The 26925-nt window shown below is 44.1% G+C and overlaps 1 protein-coding gene across 2 annotated transcripts in view; it reads left to right on the top strand.

Moving 5' to 3' along the window:
- LOC115257747 (hemicentin-1) overlaps positions 1–26925 on the top strand; it is a 298182-nt gene that overhangs the window by 263636 nt on the left and 7621 nt on the right. The window contains exons 5-6 of one of the 2 annotated variants that reach the window (XM_029857670.2): positions 24327–26480; positions 26545–26907. In XM_029857670.2, the coding sequence (XP_029713530.1) occupies positions 24327–26480; positions 26545–26907 (2517 nt within the window). Of the gene's footprint in view, positions 1–24326; positions 26481–26541; positions 26908–26925 lie in introns of both variants that reach the window. The other variant, XM_029857664.2, reaches the window with a different exon arrangement.

Below are 26925 nucleotides of genomic sequence, written 5' to 3' on the forward strand. Positions count from 1 at the left end.
GATTAAGTTCTGCACTATTGTTTGAGTAGGGCGGCGGTTTGAGTACATCTGCGGAAGCTGATTATGAAGTTCTTTTGTGGCGTGGTGAAGCACATTGATTGTCCCATGTTTTCAAACGCGGATTGGACTCGTTAGAAACCCGTGGAAAAAAATCTCGCTGGATGAATTTATAACATCACCTTCCCGCAAAAGTGATGTAATCACAAGGTCCGGATCTTATACAGTCGACGCACCCCACTTCGATAAGAACTTCACTTCCTCACTCGTAAACTACCGCGCTGAAGCAAGCTGGAAGATTTATGCACCGCTCGCCTGAGGCGGAAGATGAAAGTACCCGACAAAATTAAATATCCGCGCATTTAATTCACCTGCCGGACACTATCGTCGGGTGGCAATCTCCAGCCAGCCAGCCAGCCACACAATTGTGCACCGTAGAAAGTTTGTCGCGAAACGAAGTCCGGCACAAAAAGTGTCAAGAGTTTTGCGTACATTCAGGCAAAGCGTACCTCTAGCCTTGGTTTGTCCGGAACTTCCGCGCCCGGACGGCGGAACAAGCTCCGGAATGTGTTTTTATCAACATTTCAAATTTTATTAATTGTCCTTTGGTTCGTAGCCAGGAGCTGGAGTCTTTCGCCGTTTGTTTTGTTGTACCCGAAGCTTTTAGTCGAAGTGGTTGAAATAATTTATTAATTCCGCACTTTTTTTTGCAACAGACGACCGCTTAGAATTAGTTCTGGCTGGTTGGGTTGAACGATGCGGCTGAAGATTTATTTGTGGGAGTGCTAGCTTGCACTGTATTGCGATTTGAATCGTCACCAGTACTTCGCTACTTTATGGACGGGTGCTTTCGGAATGACTTGGAACAGCCAGTGGTTTACAAATTCAACAATCATAACGACCATGATGTTGTGATTGTTACAGCGTAGTCTTACTCCTGCGTGACTCATCTGCGATGCTCCTCCAGTTTTCCCCAACGTTCACGATCTAGGGGTACCAACGTATTTTGGACACAGCGTTACGCCAATATATTTTGGACACTTCCATTTGTTTTTGCCGTAAGTGTCCAAAAAATATTGGCGCGTTGCTGTGTCCAAAATATGTTTTTTCCCCTATGGCCTCACGTCTGTACCGTCCTCTCCAGGGCCACTTCCTAAAGCACCTGATGTGACCTGCGTAGTCGACACCGCCACACCACGATACCACACACGATTCCTTGTGTCCCCACATTACACCAACAAAACGTGTTTCGCTGTTTCTTCCAAACCTGCACAAACTGGGCTCTCAGGAGCACCCGCATGACCGAATAGGTGTAGAAACTGCTTGAGGCACTCATGGCCATTGCAAGCACATTGGCCTATATGCCGACAGGTCTATGGGTGGTTTCTCCGCCTTTGGCAATGATATCAGGCTCTGCCACTATCAAACCTCTGGGAAGACTCTCTCGTCTAAGCATTTATGCATAGCAGATCTGAACATCTCGGAACTCTCTAATAGTTTCCTTTTATCAGACTCCGTCCGGACCTACGCTAAAGAATTTTGCAATCCCCGCAAGTTCCTCATCGATGACCCTCCTCTTATCACTAGCTCCAAGACTCCAGCAGCGGTCCTACGAAAACGAGGCCAAGGAATCATGACGCGGAAAGAACCCCTTGATGATCCTCTTCAGCATCTGTGGAGACTGCTCGATAGAATTCATAATGCATCTTGTCTTGGCCATCAGGACCCTGTAGACATTACCCCACGGGTTCATTTTTTCCCTGTGATGGAAACCTTCAAAACAGGCCGTTTTGTCTGGGGCATCCATAAAGTACGTCACGCTTAGAGGAGGGAGGGGGGGGTTTTGAAAAGTGTGACAAGCAATGTATTAAATATAGGAAAAACCCGTACGAAGGGGGGGGGGGTTTGAAAATTCCCATTTTTAGCGTGACATACTAAATGGATGCCCCCTAGACTGCCCTTATCTCAGTCTGCAAAGCGACTTTGACAGCCTCGAACGCCGGCCGTCGTTCACTTCACTCCTCGTCAGTACGTGCTTGCTGCATCCGTCATCTATTGCGGAGACAGGCACGACAAAAGTTCGCAAAAGCTTGAGTCCACCAGTACGCCCGTAGTCTCCCTTTCTTTGGGTGAACATGCACGCGAGACCACCGTTACTGACTGGTCATTGTTTAGACTGAGTATGTTTCGCTCACAGGGGAGTGCCTCTTCGAATACCTCATCGTTGAGAAGTACGAGTGCATCGCTTTGGTTGAACGTCCAGGCAAAGCCGCCTCTTCTTCCGCCAGTTGACTGATGCTATTGGAGTCGATATTGTAGCAAACCACCTATGAGTGTAGGCAGCTCGAACTACTTGATATCCCGGCTAACGGTTCTTTTAGTACCAACGTTAGCCAAATCGACATCTAGCATGGCCAGTGCCTGTGGCAGAATCTGACCGCGCTGGTTCGTGAAACGGCTTGCCCATTCCGCATCCTAGGCATTAAATTTACCCGCAATTACCACTGGTCTTCGCCCTCGCATTGACAGCTTGGTCGTCATACAGTTCAGCATCTGCATGAACTGCTCGATCCCATTTATATTGTCGATCACGGAGCCCTTGTAGGATGTATACTTATGGACTGGGTACACTGGACCCTATCAATTTCAGAGGATTTTCAAATTGATTATGATAATTTCATGGACGTTTCAATGGGGTTACGGAGGATTCAGTGGGGTTTCTAAGCATTTTTGCCTTTAGGTTATGGTCGTGTTAGGGGGTTATAAGAACACCTTTAAATTAACGGGTATTTTAGGAGCATTTTAAAAGATATTGTGATGCGGTCGTCAAAAATCCTCTGAAACTTCCTGAAATGCCTCCAAGATCCCCCTGCACCTCAGATAGTCCGAAACCCCCGGAACTTCGTAACGCTTCCCTAATGCCTTCCTGAAATGCCTATAAGATTCCCCTTGAACACCCTCGGAACCCATGTAACGCACCTGAGAAGTTCCGAAACCCCCGAAAACTCCTTCGTAACGCTTCTATAATGTCTCTGAATATCGCCAAAAATGCTTTGAAACTTCCTGAAATGGAGGCACTTCATCCCCCTGAAACCCCTTTGGACCCCATGTAACGCATCTGAGACCCTCAGAAACCCCCGAAAACGCATCTGAATCCCGCCGAAAGTACTCTGAAACTTACCGAAATCCCCCTTGGACCCTTTGTAACGTACCTGAGATTCTCCGAAACCCTCAAAAAACGCCTCTGCAACAAACCTTGAATGCTTTGAGACTTCCTGAAATGCCTCCAAAACCCCTTTAAGACCCACTTGGACCCCATGTAATGCACGCGAGACCTCCGTAAACCTCCGAAAACGTACCTGTAACACCTAGAAAACCCGTAGAAAATCCTCCGAAACTCTCTGCAATGCCTTCGAAAACACCCTCAGACCACCGAAAACCCCTCTGAGATCACCTGGTACCCCGCTGAAACCTCTTTGCCCTATAAACATCCCCTGGCCACCGTTGCAATAGCTCCCACCATTATAAAATATTCTTATGCACAATATTAAAAGTGCATGAACATAACATGCATAAAAAGAGGTTTTACAGTATTTACCCGTTACCCATGTCACCGCTATTTTGGACTCATCCGCGACCCAGCCAGCTACCGTTACCGGGGGGTACTGGGCATGGATCCGCTATGATGGTGATATTCGGCCCCCACTCAGTAACTATCTGACACAACAGTTGGTGAACTGAGTCTTAGTTCAGCTGCATTACCTACACTGTCACATATTAGCTGAGGCTATTTTGAAGGATAGGCACTATGGGTCTCTTATCAGGTGCTTACTGTTCATGGATTTCCCGGAACAAATCAAGTACTTAGGAGAGTTTGTGCAGCCTTGCACATCATGGGCTTCACCGACATCCCTTAAAATGCTTGCTCCTGTGATGGCCTTTAGAGTTGAATGACTTGTACTCCGTTTCAGGACGCCTGAAGCAAGCCTCCGGTAGCCCACTTCTAACTTATCTACTTTAAGTACTTATTGGCGTCCGCCACATGTTGCTGAACAAAGGTCACCTGTGTCCCTGCTGGGCATTTCCGCAGCCAAACGATAGTGGTGGTCACCTGAACCTCGAGTTGTTGCTACAGCGTCGTGACAAGCTCTTCCGCTTTCGTGATCTTCCTCACCTCGACACGTTTACGAAGGACTTCTTCCGTCAGATACTTGTAGGTGGCGCCCTTTGCGGGTTTTGTCGTGGTCGAGATAGGGGAACTTCTGCCGATACGAATACGTCAAATACTGCGTACGTCGGCTTCCAATTCCGTTAGCATTACATCACTTCTTATCGCCTTTAAAACCTCTGATTGCTTAGGCTCGTACGCCTTTTTCTTTTCTTCAAAACCATAGCGGGAAAATCTGCTCAACAGATTCGAGCAGGAAAGGTCCGGGTAGTGTGGGGTTAAGGCCGTCTTCTACTACAAATATAAAATCCAGGACTACTCTCTCCTCGACCCACTAAACATATTCCTATGGTCGCCAAACCCTTCGTCTCTCCGGAACCACCAAGAAGGCATTGCTTCAGAGAGGAGCTAGTGTACATCGCACCCGCAAAATTAGCTGCAACAACGATCATCGATGACGCGCTTTGGTGAGTCCATCACGGTAGCATGCTGGCGCTTATCCAGTTTCCCGAGTGGTCCTCACCACGCCCTTTGTCCTCGGAAGGCGGGTAGGGTCAACCCCACTGCCAACAGTTTTGACATCGAGAACTGATGCCTACGTGCAACCAGATCTGACCTGCTGAAGGCAAGGGTATCACTACCATTCTGACTCTATCAGCTCCACCAGAAGGTTGCTGACAGTAGGATCTCCACCTGCTCCGACCCTTACCGGGGTCCTCTTTCCAACTACGGGCTCGAATCAAACCCAGTAGGCCGACACCAAAACAGCAATGCTACCAGGACTACCTCACCGCGGCCACTTAATAGCTGTAAGGGTTGATTTCGACCACAGGGCACCGGTATGACCTAGGAAGCCGACTCCGAACCCCTGGACCACCTCTTGTGCCGCATTTGAATGTGGCAAGCATGCGGTCTCGCTTTGTGCGAAAACGCGGGTACACGAACAAAACGTGTTCCGCCGTTTTCTCTGAACCAGCACAAACAGGTCATTCGGGAGAACACGCATGCCCAAAACTGTGTAGATATTGTTGGAAGCAACCATGGCCTGAAAGGACCTGTGTCAGGTGGAATGTTACTTCTCCATGGCGCCTATTAATCCAACTATCTACCCTTTGGCGGAACTGTCCCACGCGCGCTGCCATTTGACCATGGAGGCCATTCTGGCAGTCCTGCGTATGCCTCTTGTGCCGCGCATTTCGAAGCCCTCTAGGTCCTCCCTGATAAGGATGTCGATAGGCATGTGGCACGGTACTTTACGCGCTCGCAACCCTCAGCCACATCAGCCTGTAAGTACTTTCCAGCTTACCACGGTAGATTTCGGTAATTAGCGCAGTGCCCCACGCCGGGCCACCATACTTTGGTATGGCATGGCTACCGAAGGTGAGCTTTTCGTCGCTCATCACGCACAAGTGTTTGACGGAGCGCTTCGACGCGATAGTGCAATCGTCTACACTGATCACCGCTTGCTGCTCCGACTTCCGGCTTTCGACTTCCTGCTCGTGCATCTTGATTTTGGGGACGTGTTCCATACTCGCGCTTAACACCTGTCCTCCTACCTCTTCTTGACTGGGCGTCCTTAAGCTTCTGTTTAATTTTTCTTTTTTCTTTTTTCATTCTGCCTAGTAGGTCCAGGAGGCATCCTCCCTTTAATCCACCCTAATCTATGGTAACTGAGGGCTTACCCTTTCTGATTCTATTGCAGGCCAGCTCTTCCCAGCTTTTCGGAACGCCTGGTCGGATTTAGTACGGTGCACGCGTGGTGCTGGCATCACTGCCTTTCTCTCTCGGAGTTAAAAATCTATTGGCCTTGCTTCATCCATGACCTATCCCGGCACGCTTCTTACTTACTTTCAGCCCTGAGCACCCATGGTGGTGAAGAGGGCCGAATTGAAAGATCTCCATCCTAGGCGATTGCCCACCATCGCTTTGACCTGTGGCCAGGTCACACTTCTGTCGACTTGTTTTATTTCGTTCTTGAGACTGCGCCGCCATGAGCCTGAGCATGCTGAGATGTCCTGCTGGGTTTCAATCTAATGCTTGCTTGTAGATTTCGTTTTTACATCTGAGTAAAGTGCGGCCGACCCACCTTCACTTTCGCTCCCGAATGTCTGTAGCTATCGGCTTTTGATGATATCGACGATGGAGATCCAATGTAAGGCCGCCATGCACGAATTATATACCGCTGGCATCTATTGATGAAGTCCTGCAGCCGTTGAGTGTTCGCCACTGATACATACCAAGTTTCATTGGCGTACAGCAGCACAAATTTCACGTTCGAGTTGAAAGTTCGTTGGGGGGCATCCATTTAGTACGTCACGCTAAAAATGGGAATTTTCAACCCCCCCCCCCTTCGTACGGGTTTTTCCTATACTTAACACATTGCTTGTCACATTTTTCAGAACCCCCCCTCCCCCCTCTAAGCGTGACGTACTTTATGGATGCTCCCTTGGTTCCAAATGCATTTGAATACACTGTACTGTACTTGTAAACCGCTGTTCTTCCATTGAAATGGATTGCAATGAAACAAGACCCATCCGTTCCTTCGGGTTCCAATTTTCACTCAGTAAATAAAAACGTTCATGCATACACACATCCCTGCAAAACCTGTCAGGCCGATAAGGACTTTCCTACACCTGCGGAAGCAGGTCACAATTCATCATGGTCCCAAGAATGTGGTCCTTCCCCATAACGCAACATTTGTTTCGCAGCGTTTTTCGCCGCGCACGCGGAGGAATGCAATATGGTGCATTTTAGTGCTGAAAATTAAGATTTGAATTGCATCCCTTTGGCTGGCTGTCCGTCCGATTGTTCCGTGGAGAAAGTAAACGAGCGTCCTTAATTGTTTAATTTAACCCGTCATGTTCACCGGATGGGGGGGAGGGGGTACGGCAACCATAAAAAGGCTAAACGGACACCACCCCCATCCCCCGACGGAGAAGGACTGGTGCCGTGGTTGTGCGAGCAGTGTCTGTTCCTCTGACCGAATCGTCGTCATCGTCGTCGTCGTTCCAAGAAGGCCCCGCGGCGGGCTGGACAGTAAAATGTTTGCCTCGTTAGTGCTGTCCCTTCGTTTGAAACTCTTTCCGTTGTCGTTGCTCGTCGTCGGCGTCGTCGTCGTAGTTATTGCTGGCTGGGATATGGGGGTGGCCGGGTGATTCGAAGGAAATTTATTGGTCAACATTTTACGTATACGTCTGGGTCTAGGCGGGTCTGCCGCTAAACGGTTTTCCTGTCGGTTCGGTATAATGGCTCGGGTGTCCAACTTTGTGCAGTTTGCTTGCAGAATAGTCGAACCCTTTCGCTGCTTTGTACGATAAGAGCGATAAAAATAGCAATGTGGCATGGCGAAATGGATTGCGGGCTCAAGATTTTTGACAACTTTCCTAGCGCAAGTTGCATTGTTCCGGTGGGTGTTTGTTTTTTCCATGTGGGATTTGAACTCGTTTTCAGCTGCATTTCTTGCTGCAGTGATAAGAATGCAGCACAGTTCTGGCATATTTACGTTGCTTGGAAAGCTGAAGTGAGAATTTAGTGCAAAATCGCATTGTGATTGTTTTATTTAAAACACAGCCATAGAGAAACTGTCGTTTATTATCTCTACTTACTTCTCAGCAGGTTTTGGAAAACGTAAACCTATCTACGATTAAAAGGCGACTGTTGAAAACACACATCTCTATGTATGCCTCTGAAATAATGCATTTTAGCAACCGAAATATTCAGGAAGCTGATAAAAATGTTACGGTGGTGTAACAATTCGCCTCCAAAAGGTTACAACATCTTCACAAACAAGGTTGGAAAAAGTATTTTACCCAGATTTGTCCAGGTAATATAATAATGCATGAACTTTTATGAATTCACATAGAGGAATATCTACAACATGCATGCCTGAAGTTCTCTCATGCAATAATCTTGAGGACACATTACCCCGGGCTTAAATTCCCAACATCAACTATCAGATGACTCCTCGCTTTTATCTCCACTTGGACCAGCTGATCCGACGAGCTTCACCGTGTATACTATGGACACCGCATTATTATAGTAATTGATAAGTCTAACGAACATCCCAAAAGTCTCCTCCCCCAATAGGATTTCGGCTACCTCCACACTTCCATGTCTTCACAGCTTTGTTAACTTGAATCTGCCGTGCGCAATTTACAACTCCACAAAGATCCCACACTGGAACATGATCGGTGAAAGCATTAACCCGGGAGCGGACGCGTCGTGTACTGAGTACACGCACCATGAAAAATAGACGCTTGTGGTACTCAGCGTGAGCGTGGCGCCGTTGCAGGTAGTCAAAGACGCGACTGCTCGAGGGTTAATGCACAAAAATTAGCACATTAAACCCCTGACAATACCACAAACCGCGATGTCTCAAGACGTTGGCCGGTGGGGACCGTATTTGTCCCAGTGCCCAATTCATAGCCCACAAGCCTTGCAATGCAACTTCAACGGATTTTCCCGTTATCTCCCAGACCTGGAGATTCTACAGACTACGTAAATACACTTCCAAAGTTATAGTCCCACAGGAGATCCACCAGACAGCAACAGAACACATGCATTGAACCAAGGATTGAACCCTCCGTGGTAGTTCCATCACTCTTGGAATTGCTGTGAAGCTGTCTTCAGAAAGGATTTAACTAGAAACCTACTTCCTCATAATCGTGGATGAATAACATGGCATTTCCCATCAGTGGGCGCGTCATTGTATCTGCCGAACGGGAATCTGTATGGTTTGAAGAAAAAGACCGGCGGAGGTCTGAAGAACGTTCCTGAAACCCGGCTACTCATCGGCGCTGTAAACGACCATCATCGGCCATGTGGAAGTCGTCTTTCGAACCTCAGGGCTCTATCTTGGTCAGTGCTGCCAACAAACATGGGCTCACTATCTTGGACGAGGGTTCAAACATGTTCTATCGATCAAACAGCAATAACATGAAGAATATCGTAGAATCGGCCTTATACGCTAGTCTCCAACCATATATGCGACAAATTGACCTGGAAAGTGAATACGGGCCTGCATGACAGTGACCATCGATTAATCTTGGTCACCCTATCGGGAATCAGAGACCCTAGTACTTCCAGGAGGCCCTTGCAGACTGAACCAGTTATCAAGCGCAACTTGAAGCTCGGTTGGACAACAAATCTCCGGAAAATATCATGGACGTCTCTACCCTCATCAGCAAAGCAGCAATGGACTCAATATTTCGAAACAGCTTCAACCAGGGCAGAAAGTTGCATCAGATGAGGTGAATAATTCGGTTAAGATCCAGCGGAAAGCCCTGAAGTGCTTGAAGCGACTGCCAACTGAACACCCGGATCGAGAAAAACCGTCATAAGATTAAAAATCCTCATAAATAAGGTTGGGAGCCTTTTCAAAATTCTTCAGCTTTTTGTCAGGTATTTTCCAGGAATTCCTCTAAACAAATCATTTTTTAAGCAACCTTGATATAATAATATTTATGTATAATAAACCTTAACACAAGTCCTCTAAAAATTATATCTGGAGCTCCGTCAAAATATCATTCAAGTTGTGCCTAGAAGAGTGACCACCAAACTGTGGCTCTCAACAAGGTTTTGTGCTTATTGATATATCTCATAATGTGTATGGGAATGAATATACATAACTGAATTCCCGCATATTCCATAATATTCAGAATAACTTACTGCAAAACTTTTAAGAATCAGTAAGCTAGCAATCTATTGACTTTTTCTTTCTTTTATCTGTATTAACGAGATTTTTAGCCCTTTGCTAGTTCATATTGGGACCCACGCTTTACTTCCCTTCCGAAGGAAGAATTCATATTTTGCAAGTTTGTCGGTAGTGGGTTTCCATCCCAGATCCTCGGTGTGAGAGTCAAATGTTCTAACCATCATATCAGATCCGCTCCATCTAATGACTTTTTTCAAACATTGATTTCGTTTATTTTTAATTCTATAAATTTTCCCTGGATCGAAAATTTCAAGATGATATTTGGAAGCTTTCCAAACTGTTAAAACTTCAATTTCTAACATTGATCTTCATACTTGATGCTCCTCTGTTTAGTTACTTAAATAATTAATTAGGCCGAATTTTAGCAGGGTTTTTGCCACGGATTCTGGATTCCTGGCAGAACTCGTCAAAAATAATGTGTGCAAATGCATAAAATAAATCCAGGAAATTTTTGAAAAAAATCCTTCAGCGTTCTTGGAGAAATACCTTGTATCCGATATTCTTTTAGAAATGACTCTAAAAATATGTTTGTAAAGATCTTTGTTTCTCAAGTGTATTTAAAGAATTCAATAAAGCAGGGGTTCTCAAACTTTTTCAGCTTGCGATCCACTTGTAATTTTCAAAGGATTTGGCGACCCACCGACACGAAAATTTATAAAATAAGTCATTTTTTTTGCAAATTTGGGCTGCCTATTTAAATAAATACATTTTATCACTTTCATAGGTTGTGATAAACTTACGTTACGCAGCCCTGAAACTTAAAAACGTTTTTTTTTATAGTGCTCTTCTAGTTTTTTGGAGAGGTCTAAGAAAGGTTAAGGTGCACAAGTTTGTAGCATCAGTTAACTTTAAGACTTAAAAATTTGAGACAAGATTCCAAGTTTCTAATATATTTAACCAGTCTGGTACCAGAAATAGTGGTAATTTCATGCTTCTGCAAAACTTTGAAATCTACTTTAAAATTAAATATCGGTTGAAAATGCTATAGATATTCACAGCGAGGGGATGAACATCAAGTATTTTTCAGAGTTATAGTGCTGCTGGATGGTCAGCTCTTTAAATTTTTAATGATATCTCTCATACACACTTATTTTATTTCCATTTTTATTGAAATTCATTAAAATCACTTCACTCAGTGGTTCCGTTAAAGTTAAAGACTATCGACATTCTTCAGAATTTCACAGAATAGATTTCAGAACGCAGACAGCAGTTTCAATATACTTCAAACAAGACTTATATTACAAAATTTTTAATGGAATTAAGGAGAAACCGAAATTCTAGAAATAACTCTTCTTGAAATGGATCCTCCAAGAAAGTATTTTAAAATTAGAAAATGGCTAGCAATAACATTAGACATAAGTTGATAAAGACTTCACGACCCACAAAAAATCAACCTGCTGCCCACCAGTGGGTCGCGACCCATAGTTTGAGAAACGCTGCAATAAAGTATTCAGCAATTGTACAACGAATTCGGTGTAAAAAATCTTCTGAAATTTGTACCAATAATTTTTCTAAAAAAAGGTGTTGCCAAAAGAGCCAAAAAAACAGAAATTAAGCAACATGATTTTTAGGGAAATCCCCTCGGAATTCTACAGATAGTTCTGCAAAACTTGTTCAGCTTAACTCGTGGAAGAAACTCCCATGACTTTTCCATACATGTCCTAAGCATGTTTTTTATTTTTTTTTTAGAAATTTCGCCAGTGATTACTCTGCGAATTAAGTTTGAAATTAAGTCTGTAACTATCTCGAGAAATCCGTTTAAATTTTCTATGACTTTCTCTCTTTTTAGGTTTATGGAGAATATTTAAAAAAAAAATCTTAACATTCTTTACTCTCCAGGATTTTAACTGTGTATTTCCCTACATTTTTTTCACAATTGTATTCTCCAAATCGACTACATTTTGTGATTCCTAACAAACTCCGCGGAAAATGAATTCAAAACTGTCTCAAGGATTTCCACAACACCACACGAAGTTTTATGAAATTTTTTCCCAGAAACTCTGAAATTTTACCTCCTAGATTCCTTCAGTAGTGTCTTAAGAATCGCCAGAAATCTAAAAAAAAAACACTGTTTCAAAGTTTTCCTAAAGACTTCGATAAGCTTGGCAGAAATTTGTAGATCAGCACTAAAACCTTCCTTCAAAAATTTGCCAAAATTGATTCTAGGGATTTTGCAACAAATTTCCTCGAGAACAGCAAGGAATCTCAGTAAATTTCAAAACTATATTCTTATGCAGATTTTTCCATGTGAAATTGAGCCTTCTTAGTAAGTTACCTTGAGTACTTGTCTTTGTAAAAGTAGATTCTTCAAAATTATCTCTGCAACTTGCAACACTGCATAATGTCAACCATCGTTCAACACGGGTTTGTGATAATTTATCGAATTCGATTGTTCTGTTAAGATTATGTAGAAATCAAGTGGCGTCATTTTATAACATGTTCTGAAATTTTTGACATTATTTGTTAACACAGAATTCTTGCTGTGGCTAGCAACACTGGTCACGTAGATTCAAATAAAGCTCAATATCACAGATTTGGTGTGAGATAGGCAATTCGAATATTTGACAATGTCATATTGAACCTCAAGTGCAGTTCATTGTTGCACATTGCGTCACAAAAATATATATTATTGCTGGCAACACTGATCATACAGAATCAACATCTCCGATATGATGTGAGGTAAGCAATTCAAATGTTCGACAAAGTTATAGTGCACCTCAAGTACAGTACATTGTTTCACATTGCGAAATAAAAAATACGGTTTGGGACCATATGTGCAGGGAGACCCATTTTGGGCACTTGCTGCTATAACTCAGTTAATTCCAAACCAAATAACTTGAACTCAGTCAATTCCAAACCGAATAACTTGAACATTGCTAGATACTGTACGTATCTGATCGTGTCGCAAAAATCAAGTCAATCGGTTTGAAATTGACTAAGTTATATCAGCAAATGCCCAAAATAGGCCGCGCTGCTCAAGTGGTCCCAGACCCTACATTATTGCAGGCAACACTGGTCATACAGATTCAAATGAAGTTTATTACATGTCCGAATCGATTATCCAGGTGACTCAAAAAAAATCATCCCTGATAATCGAAACTAGCGCCAACTAATCGAAGAAGCACCAGAATGTTCATATCCTTCGAAAAAAACTTTGCGAAGAGGACACTTTTCTATCTTCTTTCGTTGCCGAGATAGAGAAGCTGAAACTTTACTTGGTAGCTGGCAACATCCCTCCCCAGTTAAGGCTCAAATAACCATCATTCAGTTATTAGCAATCATCAATTATTCATAATCAGTTTTCTTGCTAGATATCAAAAACCGTCACTGAAATTTATTTCACTGCTACATATCCAAGTGGTAAGCAAAGTATAGTGAAAAATTTTCATTAAAATTGATTGTGATTTCATCGAAAAAACTGCTTTCAATTCTCTGGGTGATGGTTTGTTTCCTCTTGATGGACGGTCGACGCTTGGATTGATCAGTGTTGCTATCTGAGGTCATAATTCCAAACAGTGAATGACCATACCTGATAGCCGTTGATCAGTACTCAAACATTGCACACATGAAGAAAGTAAACTAGCATCTTGTATGTGTGTATTTCAATGAAAATTGGAAAGTGCTTCGATTTTTCACGTCCAATTTAGTTTACGACGGAACAAATTTTACGACTGGTTCAGACATTTTTTGTTGCGGAAAACCTCGTTTCAATCGATCAAACGATCGGCCTAATCAAAATTGAAGGTGCAAAAAATGACAGCCAGAATGTTTAGAGTGTCTGCTCGCGCTCGCAGACTGCCGTGATCCGCTCCTAGAATATCTCTAAAACTACTGCTAGAAATTAATCTGAAATGTTCGTTAAAAGATTGTTTTAGGAATAGAAAATTCCAAGAAGGTTTCGTCCGAAATAGTCTACCAACTTCTTCACATATTTTGTCGTTAAAACTTTTTTGCTAGAATTTTCCATGGGTATTTTCATTCCAGCTATACCAGAAATAACTCAAATCTTTTATATAGAAAATGTCCCTAGGAACTCTCACGCTTCATTCATGAATTCTTGAAAAACGAATATCGTGAGAGGTAGATCTAAAATTCTCTAGAAATTACAAGTTCCTGAATGTTTTCTATGCCTTCATGCCTGAATTGTCCAAAAAATTCGTTTAGGAATCTCGCCAAAACCGCTTTTTAAAATTCTTCCAGAATACCTGCTAATCAGACAAAAGTGGTCGAATAGCCATGATAAACTTGTTGAGGGAAAAGATAAGTAGTTGATTGTTAACGATACACGGCCAGTTCAATAATATACCAGCATCTCAAATGCACAAATCTCAAGGTGTAAACAACTTACAAGTGTTATTTTTCTGTTGTTCTTGCTCACTTGTCATAAGCCTAATATAAGAAGGTCCAGTGCTCAGGTTCAGGTTTTTATAAGATTTGCTCGCTCAAAACCGTGAGTATGTCCAAAAGTCGGCCATTGTGACGGCCATCTTGAAATTCTAACGAGCTTGTGCTTATTTCCTGTTCAAATGTCTCCTAGAAAAAACGCCTGAAAGATGTATTTATTCCTTTTCAGAGTGGAAATTGAACTTAATATTCAGCAAAAAAAAAGTTGACTTAATATTCTGCATTTATGATACCTTGAAGGCCTCACAACCAAGTTTCTCTATATAACATATGCTATAGCTAAGCCAATGAAGACAGGACCTTTATCAATCGATTTTGTAAATGGAATTAGTTTTCATAGATAAAAAATTATTAAAAAAAAAAAACAATAGTAAGTGGCCACAAGTATCTTGACTAGCTAGTGTTAGGCGTTTGAAAGGTGGAAGCAGCATATCTACAACCACTGGCTTAATACGGAAAACCTAGGCGCTGAAGACCAAACACGAATAGTATTTGTCATATGTTGGAAAATGTAGTGTCTCGAAAAGAAAAGGATTAATTCTGTTCCATGCCGTTCGCACCCGAATGCACCCGGGAAAGAGTAAATATCAAATGGAGCACTGTTGGGACCACTTGTTTAACGTAAGATAATGCTCCTCATGGTTATTACTAGTATGCAAGATGATTTAATCCTGTCATTAGACCAATTGCATCAGTGGATGATTAATGGAGCATATGAATTCGCTTCACTGAATGCTTTGAATTTCATCACCAACAAATCGCAATCACATCTTTGATTTCCTTTATCCAGACCCTTCAGCTCCAGTTCATGCTGATCCTCTAGATCTAGACGCGGTTTCTTAATTGTCTCAATCAGGTGTACTACAAGCAAGGTACCCTCAGGCGACTCAACGTCGCCACTCCCGCTTTGAATAAACTGGATTTAAAACCGCACCATTCATTCAATCTGAAGAGCTTAACTCTTTTCTATGTAAAGAACTTACGCGCCCAGTTCTAGTTATCCATTTAGTACTGAATGCCAAAACAAGCTGACTCCACTCGGCTCGACGAGACGTTCAGTGGAAGATTAAATCAAATTAAGCGAACAATGACTACCGGGGAATTATGCTCCCTTCTGATTGTCCAATTTCTCATCTTTCTCCGCGTAAGACGCCGCTATAGCATAACGCTTTTCTTCGAATTTGAACAGTGGCCCACTAAATTGCACAGAAGAAATGGTTTTATTGAAGACTCATAGTCTAGTGCATCTTGGGGTCCGATCTTACCGCCACGCACCGGATGCGACTGTCTCTAATGGGTATCGTTAAAGGGCGCAAACGCCCCAATCCGTCCGAAAATCTCAGCGCGCTTACGTAACATTAGGCTCAACTTCGAATGACCAAACGACCCATCAGCCCACCACCGCCCAGTACATCACCTCTACCTGACCGCGTCAGGTTGTTCATTAAGGTTGGTTTGTATTTGGCGATTGGATGCTGTTCGGTGGGTAGGGTCCGGACCAAAGAGGAAGATAAACAATCACGCGATAATATGAGCGTGCACTTGTTTAACTTTTTTCTTGTTCGGGCAACACCACCACGAGTAATTGCTGGTCGACTGACGTCGACGACTACGACGCTGACGAACCGAAGCTTAACTCTGCTGGTGAGGGAATTGAAAATTAAAGCACCTTTTGTTTTTGCTCTGCCACGACGAGGCGGAGGTGGGCGGCTTCGAAGGGTAGTAGTTTGATGCTGTAAGGGGTGTAATCACCTGCGAGCTTGGGGATAGGCCTGGGCTGCGGTCCATAAGAGCATAGCAATTCAAAGTTGGAGCAAAAGTTTATGGTGGGAATCGTGAGGTGATTTGATCAAATGTTGCGTAAGGGAGTGACAGAGGTGGTATACTGTTTACAGTGATGGTTTGAACTGTGACATTTGATAAGATAGCATAATTTGGACGTTACTTAACTTATAAGTACAATAAATTGCCGTAATGATCTTACATCCAACAGACAGGGGTGAACAAGAGTTTTAGCCTGTTTTGTTTCATCGAATAACTACAGGGGATAGACAAAATGATCGGGACAGGCAAAATTTTCACTTTTCAAAAAATGTTCAACTAGCTGTAACATTTTGAAAAGTGCATCAAATATTCTCAAATTTTCACTGTAAGTTGATCAACTAGTTGTGTATCGGTGGACAAAATTTAGAAAAGATCGGACTATTCTGCACGAAGTTATAAGCATTTTAGAAAAAAGGTAGAATTATCCGATAGCTAACTTTGAGCTGTTATATCTTCGGATTCAATGAACCGAATGTAATGAAATTTTGTCCATTTATGACTTATATAACGAGCTCTGAAAAACGTACGACTCAACTTGAAATTATTTACAAGAGAAAAAGTTATAGCGATTTCATTAATTTTATGACTTTTTAGTAAATTGGTCTATTTTTAATATGCACCCTATCACTTTTTCAATGAATTGCCGCCTATGTTGTTTGTTTTTTCATAACATATCTGTATTCAAGACAATTAGAGGGAACTCAAATAAACTATAAATTAGCATCCTGAATTTTGAAACGATGTTGAAATTTAAGAAAATTTTGTGTTTTATTAGAAAAATAATCTAATCGCTATAATTTTCTTCCGTGTTAAGAATTTTAAGTTAAGTCAAAAGTTTTACAAAGCTCATTATGTAAGTCATAAATGGTCAAAATTGCTAGCATTCGGTTCATTGAATCCGGAGATATAACAGCTCAAAGTTGGCTATCGGATAATATTACCTTTTTCTAGAATCTTTATAACTTCGTGCAGTATATTCCGATCCTTTCTAAATTTTGTCCACTGATACACAACTAGTTGATCAACTTACAGTGAAATTTTGAGAATATTTGATGCACTTTTCGAAAAGTTACAGCTGTTTGAAATTTTTAAGATTTCCTTCTAACAAATCATACACTATTAATAAGATGTAACAGCTGATGAGATTGCTGGTGTACTCTGGGGAAAAGGTCCGTTTTCTATCAACTCTTACGAGCATCAGTACGTGCACCTCGATGCATTACTTTCCGCGTGATCTGGCGCAGTGTAGTGCCGCACATCATTGACGCTAGCTAAAAACCTCTGCATATCTGTGTGACACATTTGCCAAATTGCCATACTGCATTCGTATATCGTATGACACACAATAAGATACTCTATGTTCTGTATAATCATGAAGATCTCCTTAAGTTAGCACAAGCAGAATCATTTGGGCGTCTTCAAACCTAACACAGGCTCTTTAACAAATGCAAAACCAATCGTGTTTCCGAGCCAGGGGTACCGCAAAAATCGGTTCCAACCGGTTGCTCTGACTATCTACCATCTGCGAGCCTTTTGGCGGTGGTAACAGCGACAGTTGGGTCGACTTTCCTAAGCCTTTTCTTTCTTGGTGTGGCACTTCCTTCGTTTCACTTATGATGGCTTCGTATCGTTGGTCGTCGTTGTCGTCGTAAAGTGACTGCACCATAAAACTCTCATCGCTTCGGGGCAAGTTTTACCTCGTCTTGTTTCGAAGATCGCTGCTGTGTACTGTGCACCTGTACCTTTACCATGTTTTCGTTTTGAGTTTTACGACTTGACTGAGCCCCAGCAGCGTCACCCAGTTAGGCAGCTTGGTGCAGTGCATTGGGAAACGTAATACCGAAAAAGAGTTGATAAAAATGTACTGATTAAAGAGCAGAGGGGGTTTCGCAGGAAACGGTTTTACGCAAGTTGAATGCATGTGTATACTTAGGATGCCTGGAGAACTAAGTATTGTATTTGGATGATAGCAGGTGTCATAATCTAAATTACCTGCAAGCTTATTACTTTTATTTCTTAAAAAATATAGCATGTACTCCTTAAAAAATCTAATTCATTCTCATTTTGCATTGAAAAATCGTGTGTCTACATTGGGAGCTCCATTTCGCCAGAATTCAAACATCAAATAGATTTTGATTGAGATTAGTACTGTTGGAGTACATACTAATTTTGAATAAGGTTTTACGGAAAAGAAGCAGCGAGTGGTAATAAAAGATGTTAAGGAATTGTTCAGGGGAGCAATAAGAGGAGAGGTTGAGAGTATTTAACGTTCCTTAAAAACTTTCTTGAGCATAAGTCATCGAATGTACATGCATAAATTTCGTGTGTGTTAGAATCTATAAGAACTCCCTAGACGTCATCAGTTCAACTAGCGTAATTATCCTCGAACGTGTTGAATCCCGTTTGAAACCGTCTGAAACGATTTGAAACGTCTCCGAAACCACCCCGAAGCTCACCTCCTTTACTCCATAATGTCGAAACGCCCTGAAACACCTCGAAACGTATTGAAACGCCTCTGAATTACCCCTGGAACATCACTAAAGCTCTCCTGAAAGCCTATAAAGCTTCTTGAAGGCAATCTAGAAATTCCTGAAACGCCTCTGAAATCCCTCCCCCTAAAATTCACCAGAGGCCTTTTGGAACCCCCCTAAGAACTCACCGACAGGCTGTGAAGACCCCTAACATCCCTCTGATACCTTTTGAAACGCCCTAAAATGACCTTAAACGCCCTGAAACCCCCAGAAAGCTCACCTGAGAGACTCTATAAAAACACTGCATCGTCATCAACCAGAGTTTGTACATACTGTTCGATCACTAACATTAGGCAACGGACAGCACATGACGGTTCTGCAGAGATTTTTTTTTAAATTTCGAAAAGTTTTCATCAACGGGAACGGGGATCGAACCCACAAGCCGAGACGTATGGAACGCCTACTCAACTGACGCCGCAAACCGCACGATTATGAACCTCCCGAAAAGCACTCTGAAACATCCTAAAATGTCTTAAAAATGCTACTGCTGCAGTTGCCATGGATTCTATCATAAATTCCGCCAGCGGTTCATCACACCACTTCTTGATATCCCTAGAAATTGTTTCCAAATTTCTGAGATTTCACTGAATAACCCATTGATATTATTTTCAGTAATATGCTTCGTTATTAATCGAATCCAACGAACTCTATAGTGTTTCACTAAGAATTCTAACCCACCACAAATATCATTTTTATTTTTTTTTTCCACAAGTAACTGCATACATTTTACTTGTTGATTATCTTTGCATTCTACGAATCTTTTCTGAAGATGTCGTAGCTTTAATGATGAAATTTTTGAATTTCCCTTAAATGAGACAAACAAATCAAGCAACACAATATTTGGCAGAATATTTGGAAAACTAGCTCTGTCTAAATGTTCCAGTTCGTCTGATTACTATAGTATTTCTAAGGTTTTGAAAATATTCATTTTCTTAGTTTTTCAAGAAGGTACCATATAATTTTCTCTCCAAACTAGGACGATATTCTTTTATTGATAACTCCAGGCATTTTTATTGACTTTTCACAGGTTTCCTATGGAAATTTCTTCCAAAACTTATTCAGAAATACTTTCAAGGATTCTTTCCGGGATGCCGTTAGAGATTTCTCCCAGAATTCCTTCGGGCATTCCTTCATTTATTTCTCAGGGAACTTTTTTAGGGATTACTCCTGGGACTACTTCCGGTTTGTGTTTCCAGTATTCCTTTAAAGATTCATTTAGGGATTCTTTTGGATATTCATACTGATTTTTCTTTGAAATTCCTTGAAAGATTTTTTCCGGGATTTCTTCGTTTAATTTTTCAAGGAATTCCTTCAGAGATTTCTGCCATAATCAATTCCATCTGAGTTTCTTTTAGGGATTTAGTTTTGCAATTTTTCTCGAGATTTTTCAGCGATTTCCTCCGGAATTCATTTTGGAATCTTTTTTGAAATTCCTTGATTAATCCTCGCTGGGTTTCCTCTAGGGATTCTACATGTTATTCCTTCATGGATTCCTTCAGAATTTTTCCAGAATTCCTCCTGATTTGTGTTGAGAATCTCTCAAGGAATTGTTCATGAAATTCTGTTAGGAATTCCTTCCCGGATTCTTTCATTAATTGTTCTCGTGATTCCTTTAGATAGTCCGCCCGGGATTCTTTCAAGGAATATTCCCGAAATTGCATCATGGATTCCACCTGGATTCTTCCGGGGATGTCTCCAAGAGTTCTTTTAAAGATTTCTCCCGAGCTGCCTTCCTGAATTCCTTCCGGGGTTCCTACGTTGGTTCTCTTTAGAAAATCTCCCTGTATTCCTACAGAAGTATGTGCTGATTAGGTCCTCCACCTGCCCGACCTTGCCGAGGACCCTTCTCCAGCCGCGGGATCGGATCCAGCCCAGTACACCGACGCAGCGACAGCAACGCTACCAGGATGTTCTCTCCGTGGCCACTTAATCGCTGTGAGGGTCGATTTTGACCGCAGGGCACCGGTATGACCTCCGAGTCCACGCGCCACCTCCTCTATAGCTCCAAGACGATGGGGGTGATAGCCGTTGAAACGGCATTCAGCCGAGCTAACCCCTACACATTCTCTGGGCAAGATTGTCCGGAGTTGTGCCTCCCCGCATGTGGCAAACATGCAGTCACGCATTGTGTGAATACGCGGGTACACGAACAAAACTTGTTCCACCGCATCCTCTAAACCAGCACAAACAGGACATTTGGGAGAACCCGCATGCCCGAAACGATGTAGATACTGTCGGAAGCAATCATGACCTGAAAGGACCTGGTCAGGTGGAATGTTACTTTCCCATGGCGCCTGTTAACCGAACTATCTACTCTCGTAATCAACTTATGGGTCCACCTTGGTTTGGAGGAACTGTCTCCCGCGCGCTGCCATTTGACCATGGAGGCCAATCTGGCAGTCCTGCGTATGCCTCTTAAGCCGCGCATTTCGAAGCACTCTTCGTCTACCCCGATAAGGATGGCACATTCTATACCCAATTATTCAACATACCTACAATCCTTATCTTCCCTTCGGAAATCCCACGCTTTTGCTCACTAGGCCAATTGGACGTCCCAAATTTGAAACACATATTGCACACATTCACAGCGTTAAAGTTTTGCATAATCAGCTTCCAGCTCGTTAACCTTTCTCCAAGATCACGTCAGAAGCGCAATTATCCCAACAAGCCCCGAAGACCGCTGGCTGCTAGAGTGAAATCCCTGAATTGACCCTCTTGCCGTGGCAGTTAGCTTCGGGAAACCACAAAAATAACATTCCCAAAAAAAAAATACCACTCTGTCACAATCTGGAGCCTAGACATGGGACTAGTTCGTCAGATTGGAACGTACAAATATCCAGCTTCTCTTCACCGCCGAAGCCGCCACCGCCGCCGCCGAAACGTGACTCGTGCTCGAATTAAAAACCACGCCGGCCGGGGCGAAACAAAACAAAAAATAAGCCCCAGCGAGAACACCGTGATACCGTCCGTCCGTCGTCGGCCGTTGCGCACCATTCAATTACCACTCGTGCACTGGACAAGACCTTAATTTAACGGACAATCTAAATATTTGTTTGGTTTCCTCTAGTGCTGTGCGCTGCTTCCTCCGCAAGTGAGCGAAAAAAGCTCTTGTCGCTTTTTTGAGTGGTGCCCCTCGTCTAACCTCCCTTCATCCGGTGACGCGCATCTATTGTGCACGTGGAGGACCACCTATTAAAGATGAGCTTCCACGGTAGTGACGGAGCAATCCCTCACCAGCAACGCCGGTCCTGGATAGACGAAAAAACAACGCCAAGAAGTCCATCCTCCATTTACTTCGACGCGCTCTTGCCGGTGGTGGTGGTGGTCGGTTCGATGAATGCTCTTGGTAGGTGATGGAAGGTAGCGCAACAGCATCAGCGAAAAAAATTAATTGAAAATGCTTCTTGGCGAAATATACACACACAGACAGACACACGTTAGCGCTGGCAGGGGTTCCCTATCCTACCCTACACTCATCAGCGCGTGCTGACGCGACTTTCGGTTAACAACCAACATCTTAGTTTTGTAGTGACCCGATTTCAATTTCCTGAAGCTCATCCCCAATTCTTTGTAAGTAAATGTTAATTTTATCCACCAATGTTTATGTAAAATTGTTTTGTAAAACGTTATTTGTCAATTGTAAAACTGTTAATTGTCCATATAATTAATAAAACTATATATCCCTGAAGAAGGTCCCAACCCAGGACCGAAACGTCGGAGCGAGGAAATTGTAGTTCGCTTAATGATCAAATAAGACTGCCGAGCCAATACAAAAACCGCCCCTAGGTGATATCCAGTCGAAAATCCACCGTATTGCTCATCCACTCCTCTACAACTGCGATCGAGTGGGTAGCAGTAAATTCCACTTCTTCAATCGATTCATAGTAGACCTCCAACGGTATGTCGTCAGCAAAGTCGACGACCTCCACTCCCATCCAGAACTCTAACTTCAACACCTCGTCGTACATGACATTTCATAACACCGGACCCTGGATGGATCCTTGCGGGACTCCTGAGGTTATGTGACAGCAGTTCCGACCTACCTCCGTGTCGTAAACTAGTACTCGGCTTTGGAATTAACTTCCGAGAATCTTGTAAAGGTACCCGGATACATCCAGACGCATCGGCATTAGCCGCCCAACTGGCGCGATAGCGTCTGCGGTCGTCTTCCCCTTCCGGAAGCCGAAGTGGCTGCTCGAGACACCATTTACACCCTCGGTGTGCCTCAACATTCTATTGAGGATGATCTTTTCGAGCACCTTCCAAGCCGTGCCGATTAAGCATATGCCAACGGGTCTTCGGATGGTTTCACCGCTTTTGGCAATAGAACCAAGCTCTGCCTGCTTCCAAACCTCTGGAAAAACTCCCTCGTCCAGGCATTTCTGCATAGCAATATCCCAGAAGCCTTTACAATAGCTACTTCTAAGGCCAAGTTAGGAACTCCTTCCGGACGTGGGGCCATACCAACGCTAAGGGACTTGGTATGCCCGCAAGTTCCAAATCGGTGACCCTCTGCTCATCGGCAGCCCAATTCCCGGCTGTCTAATGAAAGAAGGCCAAGGACTAGGATTATGACACGGAAAAAGTCCCTCGATGATCACCTCCAGTATCTCTGGAGGCTGCTCAGTAGGAGCCATTACACCTCTTGTCACCTTCACGATCGACCATTTTGCTTGACCCTATCTCGGTCTTCAGCGCGACTTTAGAAGCGACGAACACCACCCGCCATTCATTTCGCTCTTCTTCAGTTCGTGTTCGCTGCCAGCTCCCCCATTCCACGGCCCAGGCATTGAAGTCATCCGCTTTTACCGCCAGCCTTCACCCTGTCAGCAGGTGCACCCACCCTTACGCGCTTAGTCCTCCTTGAGCTCATTATTTCATTTCGCCGGTTCGAGTACGTTTAATACTGTGTATGTCAGCTCCAAAATCCGTGAGTTTGGTATCGCCCATCTTCGGCGTCGAAGCCTCTAAGTTCCTTCGTCTACGCAAGGTCGCAACGCCCTGCTCATCTTTCAAACGACTAATTAGAACCAACCGTTTGGCAACCCCTGCAATGACTGGACCGTTCCTGCTCCAAAATCCATCCCATCATCTCTAAGCAAAGCGCTCGGGAGAGCGGGGCGAGATGGTCCGTGTTATGCTGACAGGCAGGACGGCACATAAGCCTTCGCGCGCGGGCCGAGACGCTTTCGGGAGATGATGGTAATGATGTGCATGACTTGGCGGAAATTTGCACTCCACTGCTGCTGCTGCTGTCCGCCTGCTACTGGCAGAGTTCTTTTTTCGTTTCGGAACTCCTTCCCGAAACCCAATTAGGTGACTTTTTGCCACGGACGAAACAAGCTGGCCTGCGCACAGACGAATGGGTGGATGCAAGCGGCAAGATGGCCCAGTTCTTTAAAGCTAAACTGGACGCTTTCAAAGCGAAACGAAGGAAAGCACATAAACAAAACACAGATCCGGCGAAGGGCTAATTAGTTCACTTGCACGTTCTGCTAATTTCACGATTTGAGGAGGGGGAGTTCTTGTTCTTGGTGTGTGTTAGAAAATCACTTTGGTAGGGAAATTACACGTTGGAGCTTTTCGGCGCTGGTCACAATCGTAAAGGAAGACACTAAAGACGAATTTAAATTTTAAGAACCTACCATTCGAGTGAAATAAAACTTAACCTTCATTTTAATCGTTCCAGATTTTCCCCGTGTCGAAATCGGTCCGGAGAACCCGATGAGTGTGGAGCGTGACCAGACTGCCAAGCTGGAGTGCAACGTCGATGCCAAGCCGAAACCGGAACGCGTGCAGTGGACCCGTAATGGCCGTTTCATCTCGTCCCATCCGGTGCATACGATTCATCGGGTGTCACTGCAGGATGCCGGCAAGTATGCCTGCTCGGCTGACAATGGGCTTGGTAAGACCGGAGAGCAGGAAATTGTGTTGAATGTCCTGTATCCGCCGATTGTTCAGGTTGAGTCCAAGACCAAGGAAGCCGAAGAGAAGGAAACCGTTCAGATCAAGTGCAACGTCACGGCGAATCCACCTCCGGTTACGATCGAGTGGTTGAAAGAGGGTGATTTGGATTTCAGAAGGAATGGGGATACTCTGTCCTTGAGGGATGTTCGGGCTGAGGATGCCGGAACTTACGTTTGTCGCGGTATTAACATCATGAAGCCATACGGAGGAAAGACCTTGGAGCGTGAAGGTAATGCTTCGATTGCTCTGTTGGTTCGTCACCGCCCAGGTCAGTCAGTCATTACGCCTGAGAAACCAGTTGTCCACGTGGGTAACAGTGTAAGCTTGATGTGTAAGGCTGATCCGCCTGGCTGGCCGCTAGCTCAATATCGCTGGTACCGTGATGTTGGCGGAGAAGTCTCCACTACGGTAATCGCTCAAGGTGCCCAATATCTGATCCCCAAAGCCGGTCTTCAAAGCGAAGGCAAGTACTACTGTCATGCCGGGAATGATCTTGGAAACGGCGGAATGGCAAGTGCTGTGCTTGAAGTTCATCAACCTCCCCAATTCCTGGCTAAACTTCAGTCCAATATGATTCGTCGCGCTGGAGAAAGTGACTTCACAGTTACGTGTAGCGCTAAAGGAAAACCTGAACCATCGATCACCTGGTTGAAGGACGATATCGAAATCACACCCGATTTGCACATGTTCGAGGTAAAAACGAACGTCGATAAGGGTCCTAACGGCATGGTCACGGTACAAAGCATGCTCAAGTTTGTCGGAAAAGTCCGCCCTAATGGAAACGATCTGATGCCTGGCGATCGCGGTCAGTACACTTGTTTGTACGAGAATGAAGTCAACAAAGCCAACTCCACCATGCATCTGAAGATCGAGCACGAACCGATCGTCCTTCACCAATACAACAAGGTAGCCAATGATATCCGGGAAACTGCCGAGGTTGTCTGCAAAGTCCAATCATATCCCAAGCCTGAATTCCAATGGCAGTTTGGAACCAGTCCTGCTCCAATCATCAACAACGAACACTACGAGATCAGTGCCACTTCGGACAGCAACGACGTTTACACCAGCATTCTGAAGATCAACAACCTCCGGCATCAGGACTACGGAGACTACCATTGCCGTGTTTCCAACGCTCTCAACACCATCCACGTCCCGATCCGTCTGCAACCCAAGGGATCCCCCGAGAAACCAACCAAACTGAAACCGGTTGAATTAGGCCCCAACTTTGTTGTTCTGTCCTGGACACCAGGCTTCGACGGAGGTCTCAGCAATACGAAATACTTCGTATCCTACCGCAAGATTGTGATCCCTAATGAAAGTTTGGTAACGGATGAGTGCGCAGCTGTCGCGGCCAGCGGTGCTGAATGGATGGAGTTTGACTGCCGGCGAGAAGTCCCATGCACGATCACTCCTCTCGATCACCATCAAAGCTACATGTTCAAGGTGAAGGCCTTGAACACCAAGGGAGTTTCGGAACACTCAAACGAAATCAGTGCCACCACAAAGGTTGAAAAGGTTCCAATCCCGCTGCACGCGTCGTTCGATCCGGAAACCCGTATCTTGGCAATGAACATCGGAACCACTTGCTTGTCGATGATCGCGATCGTTGAATCCGTGATCTACGGTGATACTCCGATGGCTGCTTGGCACATTATTGAAACGGTCGAACTGGATGTGAACGGTCATGAGCCGACTTATGTGGAGCGCAAGATCGAGCACTTCGTTGCCAACCGGCGGAACAATGGACGATCGCTTGGAACGGGACTGGAGGACATTCCGCTGCCGGCGTTGGAAGATGAACTGAACCCGAGGGTTCGCGTCAAGCTTTGCTTGAAGATCAATCACGAGTACTGCGGAGAATACGTTGAGGCTGATAGTAAGTTTGGAGTTGTGTTTGCTGAGTTAGAACATTTATTATTAACTTGTTTGTTTTACAGTAGGTCCGTCGCTCATCACGGAGGCATCGTTCGTCGAACTGCCCACTCTCATTGCGATCGTAGTGTCCTGTATTGTCGCTGGCTTGTTTGTCGTGCTGCTGCTGATGTTCTGCCGCTGCAAACGCAAGCAGTCCAAGGAGTCCGCCAAGGCCAAGGAATACGACATCGACTCGATCCATCCGTCGATCGTGGCGCAACAGAATCAGGCTCCTCCGCCGTACTATTCGGCCAGTAGCTTGGAGAACAAGGCTCTTGAGCACTCCATGGATCTGGCCATGGATCAGAACACGGCACTGTACGCTAGTCAGCAGACTTATGGTTATCATCAACAGAACGCTATGATGCCGCAGGTTCCCCAGAATGATTGTAAGTATTTTGGTCGCG

Source organism: Aedes albopictus, chromosome 2 (genome assembly GCF_035046485.1).
Source record: "Aedes albopictus strain Foshan chromosome 2, AalbF5, whole genome shotgun sequence".
NCBI classification, from domain to species: domain Eukaryota; kingdom Metazoa; phylum Arthropoda; class Insecta; order Diptera; family Culicidae; genus Aedes; species Aedes albopictus.